Here is a 6,577-nt window from a genome sequence, read left to right on the forward strand (position 1 = left end):
TAATATAATATCTAAAATTATATATGTACATATGTATTGAGCAGTGGCGGCTCGTCTATATGGGCGGCAGGGCTGCAGCCCTCCCAGTATAGTACATATGAATGCTATTTTTGTCTGCATTTGATCACTGGTACTATAGACCGAGCTACTACAGCCCAATTAATCTCTGCAGCCCCCCCCCCCCTATGAATTCTCACGAGTCGCCACTGGTATTGAGTTGAAATATGCCATCAATAGACTCAAAATTAATAAATTCCTTGGATTAGACCATACATATAAAGCGAGATAATAAAATATAAACAAACTGCTTACACAATATCACCAAACAAACATTCACAATTAATTAAAAACATTAAAAAATAATCTATGTATGCACGAAGATGAATTGATGTGAGACTAGACAAGCCGTTAGCAACTGCAAAAATACACTAACATTTTGATAAAAAAGATAAAAAAAAGGAGTGACGATTTTTATAACTTCACATCACAATATTTGAACACTAGCAAAAATAAAACTTAAAATAAATATTTAATTTGGTAAGGTATTAAGAAAAAAAACATTTTGGTTTATCATTACTTAGTATCGTGTTTATACAGAGAGATAAAAATTTGGTATCTCATCGCTGTGACATGTTTGTGTTCGTATGAAATATTATTTATAAATGTTAAGTCAATGATTTGTGTACAATTACAGTGTATATATAAGTACATATAATTATAATAATTGCTATTGAGTTATAATAATTTACAAATATAATTATATCAGTCTAAATTTACTTCTTAAAGTTTGAAAATCTTTGTTTCAAAACAAAATGTAATAAAATAAATAAACTGTAATAATTTATAATGTTGCAACTTGGCTTTTATATATATTGCACCGTTGTTATAATTAGTTTGTGTGAAGTATGTATGTAACTTGCCACACAAGATAAGTTAAAAAAGCTTATGGGAATATATGTATATGTATGTATGTACGTAAACCTCTCAACGGACGTTCTTCAATTCAGATAATGATGAAACACGTAACGGACAATACTCTTTCAACATTGTCTTCGGAGTGTTTTCCCAATTAGTCAATTGTACCTACATATATATTTGACCCAAAGTAAACATGTCTGAAAAGTCTGATATTGCTAATATTGCATATAAAACTAGTACTTTCAATCAATATGTCGCAGTTATAACATGTAAGTTAATTCACATTATGATTTTAATCCCCCACACTTATAAATATCTAAAGAAATTTTTTTTGAAAATTGTATTCTCAATAATAATTGGGATATTTTTCTCAAAGATATACAAAAGTAGAAGAGAGTGGCCATCGTATTGTCGAAAGATTTTGACTTTTAATTAATTATATGTATAAAAGTTTCTTCATGAAAGTGTCACCGTCTAATATTTTTACTTTACATAGAGTTGTAGAATAATCGTACATTTTTTTAAATTAAATTATATCACAATTTTTTGTTAAAAAAAGTCTTTCATAGAAAGTCAGAGAAAGTCTTTTAGGAGAGAAAATTAATTATAATATTAAATATATAAAAAAAATCATCAATTTTAGGACCCTATTGAACTAGAATAATCCTAAGATTGATTTTATTTTTATAAATTATCAATTTATAAGAGAATTTGCATATATTTTTACAAGGTTTATATTAGTTGAGTGTGTCAAATTAATTAAAGAATATATTATAATATAATGACTTTTTATCATTTATATATAATATTGCTCTATTTTTTATCATATATGAGATAACGCTTTGATTCAACATATGTATGTAAAAACACTGCCAATAAAACGTACGAATATAATACGAACATGATAACAAATCAACAAAAAATATATACTGTTTGCTACCAATGTTTCCTCTAGGGAAATAAGTCTCTGAGCACTTAGCGCCATCTATTGAAAATTTATTTAATTAATTAATTAATTTTTCTAATGGTATTTTATATTGTTTATATGTATGTAAGTAGGAAGGTATTTTTACCATTTTTTTCATATTAAACAATTAAATATAAATATTAAATTAAATATATTTAAAAGGTATTTTAAAATATACGACCGGGGGCTGATTGAACACAGGATCGACACATTTTTTTTTTTTTTTTTTATTTAATAATTTGATATTCCATAACCCATGCGATGATATTTCATCGGGCACAACACTAGTTACGGGAATAAAAGCACTAAATGTTATAACTAGAGCCCGGATAACCAAGGTGCCGTTTATTGTTCAAATGTTGTAAATGCATTGTTAACCGCTTAGACGCCCAGCCGACGCGCTGAGCGTATAATAGATACGGCTGTTTGCGCCTTAAGGCGCTTTGGGCAGCTAAGCGGTTAAAGGTTTGCCGAACCTTTTTTACAAAGCATTTACAACAATTGAATAATAAGCGGCACCTTGGTTATCCGCACTCTAGTTATGACTAGTGGCCGGATCCACAGCGCGCCGTTTATTGATAAATTGTTGTAAATGCTATTGTTCAATTGTTGTAAACGGTTCGCCCAACCTTTTTTTTTTGTACTCTGGCTTTGTAAATAGAGCCAAACCACCCTGATTCCTGGAAAAAGCAATGTCTCTATCCGCAGTCTAGTTATAACTTGAAATCTGTCAGTTAAAGGGGGTTTATATGTATATTGAAACACATAAAATATATCAACGAATGACATTTCATAGCAAATGTAAACTTCTATACACTACATCTATCTATTACATTCAAATGAACATTTAAAATTGATCTTAATTGGAATGTAGGTCTCGTTGGCTTAATTTACATCAATTAGTAAAACACTTCATATTAATTCGTATGGCATTGATCAATTAATTGTTTTCGGGAAAATGTTTTCGCCAAAGAACTTTATAACAATTAAATTGATATTTCTTTCAAGGTTCATTTATGGCAACGATGTACGGACATGCCATCGGTTGGAGCTCAGCTGCAGTGCCTCAGTTGGAAGATGGAGGTCCATCACTACCGTCAGGAGTGGATGGAATCGACTCCACATTTTCAGGATGGGTCGGGGGTGCATTCTGCTTGGGAGCTCTCGTATCGGCTCCGGTTCACGGCTTATTAGCGGATGCTAAAGGACGCAAATTCGCTGGATACATTGTCTCTCTTTGCTTTATGGTGAGATATTTGAAAAACACAACACGGAAAGTGTATACTTCACACTTATTGATTGTTTTAAAACGTGCAGATTCATTGGGTGTTCATAAGTTTGGGCAGTACAATGACTTTTGTGTTCATTGGGCGGGCTTTTGGCGGAGCCGGTGCTGCTGGATCCATCACAGTTGCATCAATTTACAGCAATGAAGTTGCTGAAAGTAGAATCAGAGGCACATTAGGTATTATTGAAAATGATTGTGAGTATGGTTTAATACATTTAATACGTTTAATTAAAAAAAATTGTTGTGTAGGAGGATTTTTGGCACTGCTTTATGTTATGGGAATATTTTCTGCATTTATCGTTGGAGCTTATGCGTCTTTTTATACCACTGTAAATGCATATCTTTTGATAAGTGTTTTGTATTTACCTGTTTGGTGGAAAATGCCAGAATCACCGGTTTATCTGGTGCTCAATGGACAAGATGAGGTAAATTATATCATATTTTTATAACAGATTTTATCCGTTGCAATAGGGGACACATGAAAAAAATGCTTTTTGAGATAAATGTTTTAACACTTTTATAGTAATTTATTTATAAATTGCTATTTTAAGTAACTTAAAATAGCAATTTATAAATCAAAATATTTTCTTCAAAATAAAAACCTCAAATCTCAAAAATTACGCGCAATAATCTGAAAATGAAAAAGGACATATTACTAATTATACTGCAAATTATTACTATTCCATTTTAAATTAAAAATAAAATTAGTGCAATACTGACTTAAAAGTATCTACTTGATTAAGAAGTATCTACGCTTAGCTAAAATGAAATACGCGCTATTTCGCACAAAAATCCAAACCCAAAAAATATGTATTTCATGTTCGAAAACGGTTTCATGTCCGGGACACTTTTCAATACGGGACACCCAATCCGGGACGTCTGGTCACCTTAATTTACTTGTATATTTTTATCACCATGATTCATGAAGGATTGTGTTAATTCTTCAGTGATGTAAATAAAGAATGGCAAAAAGTTATTTGTTATTTGTTGTATAGTAAAATATTTACCATAATATATGTACATATTTGCTCAACATCTATGCAAATATACTGGCATTTAGTTGACCCAAGGTTGGGTTATAACTCTAAACAAACAAACTATAACAAAATTGGCTTATAACTCTATTCCAAAGCGCCAGCTAAAGATTATTAAGAATTAAGAACAATTTTCCTCATAACGGTCATTCATTGGTGTTTTATAATGATAAGTTTCTCTTCATTAATAATTATTTAGTTTAAATTTAACAAGAACACTTATGTAACGTTTGTTTTATTAGAAAGCCCTATCAGCTTTAGCTTGGTTGAGAAAGTGTGATAAAAGTAATGCCATTACTGCATTTGAAGAGTTGAAAGTTCAACAAGCTGGAGCAGCTAAAGCAGCCACCGTGCGAGAATTTTGTACGTTGGTAAAAAATCATATAAACTCCATTAAAATTACGCATTCAACATTAATCAAATAACACACACCATTGCAGTTAAGCATCCAGCATCAGTAAGAGGACTCATATTAGGAAGTGGGATCTCAAGTATACAAACCTTCAGTGGCATATTTGCCGTACACAATTACGCCAGCACTATATTCAAAAGGGCCGGAGGAATATTGGATCCGTTTACCTCGACGATAGTGTATGGAGGTTTGATGTGTGTAGGAGCAATGATGCCTCCATTATTTGTCGACAGAACTGGCAGAAAAGTAATGCAGCAATTGCAAATCTACTAATCACATTTGACCTGTGTGAACATTTTGAATGTTTTTTCCAGTCTTTGCTGGCGTGGTCGTGCTCTCTGCTGGCTTTGAGCATGTCTGTGCTCGGATTTTACTTCTGGGCTATGTCTGCTGGGTATCTCAAGTCTGATCCTAATGCGGATCCTGAGGCAGCTGCTAGTGCAATGGATATGGTGATAGCACTTGTGCCCGTTGTAACTCTGTCGTGGAGTGTTTTGGTGTACTATATTGGACTCGGATCCGTCACATATATAACAGTGGCTGAATTGTACCTGGATGAGGTAATTTTACATTGATTTGTATTACTTGCATGTTGTTATATATGTATTTTTGGATTGTATTATAGATGAGAGGTGTCGGTGGTGCCATTGTAGCCGCCGTTATTTGGTTGACATCCTTTGTGTTGCTTCAATTCTTCGGTCCAACTGTTGAGGTGGTTATATAATTGATGTTGTTGATTTGCCAACGTGTGTGGGTTTGATTTTCATGTTTTTGTTATGTTGCAGTTGCTCGGCGATCATTACGTGTTCTTTTTCTTTTCGGCGGTGTGCTGTTTCGGCACAATCTTTACTATTGTTTGGCTTCCGGAGACTAAAGGAAGATCCCCCCAAGAGATTGCAGTGGAGTTGGAAATGATGATAAAATAATTTATAAATTTTAATTTATATGAACTTTATAGTGAAAATATACATTGTACTTTGTTAATGTATGAAGTGAGATTTTCATACAAAATCATATTTTTTATACTGTTTTACAATAAAAATCACAGATGTCACTTGTATTAAGTAACATATATTTACATATGTGCATGTACTTATAGCAACTAAAATGAATATAGTTCTGTAAAAATAATACGACTGATATGAATAAAATTATAAGTACAAGACATGACCCAACTTCCGTCACTGCGTCCTTCAAGGGCTAAAAGTATTAGCAAATAAATGAATATGTAATTTTTATATATACATACATAATACTATTTACATATGTAGGTAATTATATAAAATTGTAAATATGCTTGCCTGAAGTATAAAATCTCATTTTAAGCCAAAAATATAACATATATGTATGTAAATTGAATCGTCACAAATATTCAATGCAAATGGAAACATTCTCACCAAGCTTCTGGTTTTATGTTATACTAGTGTTGTACCCGATGAAATATCATCGCATGGGTGTTGGCATATTAAGTTATTAAATAAAAAAAAATTAAAAGAAATGTGTTTAGTCCTGTGTTCGATTAGCACGCGGTCGAATATTTTTCAAATACCTTTTAAATATATTTAATTTAATATTTATATTTAATTGTTTATAAATGGAAAAAAAATGGTAAAAACTCACTACCTACATACATATAAACAATATAAGAAACAAATAGAAAAATTAATTATTTATTAAATAATTGAATAAATTTTCAATAGATGGTGCTAAATGCTCATTGCCATTTGCCATTCAAGTCATATTTTTACACAAGAATTATTCCAAAACTCAATTAAACGTATCGTGACGAATTAACACACTATCCTATCACAGATAAATAAATAAAATATATAAAAACCAGTTTAATCTCAATTTATTCTCAAATTACAGGGTTTATTATAAGATTTTATAAATTCTTCGTCCATGGTTCAATTGGGAGCAACGTCTGTTGTCACAGAAACAATTTTCTCTAAGTTGTT

General features: G+C 31.4%; 1 protein-coding gene across 1 annotated transcript; it reads left to right on the top strand.

The window, feature by feature from the left end:
* The first annotated feature begins 726 nt into the window (after nucleotides 1-726).
* Nucleotides 727-6,094, top strand: LOC143908935 (facilitated trehalose transporter Tret1-like). Its single transcript, XM_077426797.1, has 9 exons — nucleotides 727-1,187; nucleotides 2,894-3,132; nucleotides 3,203-3,350; nucleotides 3,423-3,598; nucleotides 4,450-4,570; nucleotides 4,648-4,865; nucleotides 4,934-5,179; nucleotides 5,245-5,331; nucleotides 5,405-6,094. Exons 1-9 carry the CDS (start codon nucleotides 1,112-1,114, stop codon nucleotides 5,543-5,545), a joined length of 1,452 nt encoding a protein of 483 aa, XP_077282923.1. The 5' UTR covers nucleotides 727-1,111; the 3' UTR covers nucleotides 5,546-6,094.
* Nucleotides 6,095-6,577: the final 483 nt, after the last annotated feature.

This window comes from Arctopsyche grandis, chromosome 3 (assembly GCF_051622035.1).
Source record: "Arctopsyche grandis isolate Sample6627 chromosome 3, ASM5162203v2, whole genome shotgun sequence".
In the NCBI taxonomy this organism is placed as follows: domain Eukaryota; kingdom Metazoa; phylum Arthropoda; class Insecta; order Trichoptera; family Hydropsychidae; genus Arctopsyche; species Arctopsyche grandis.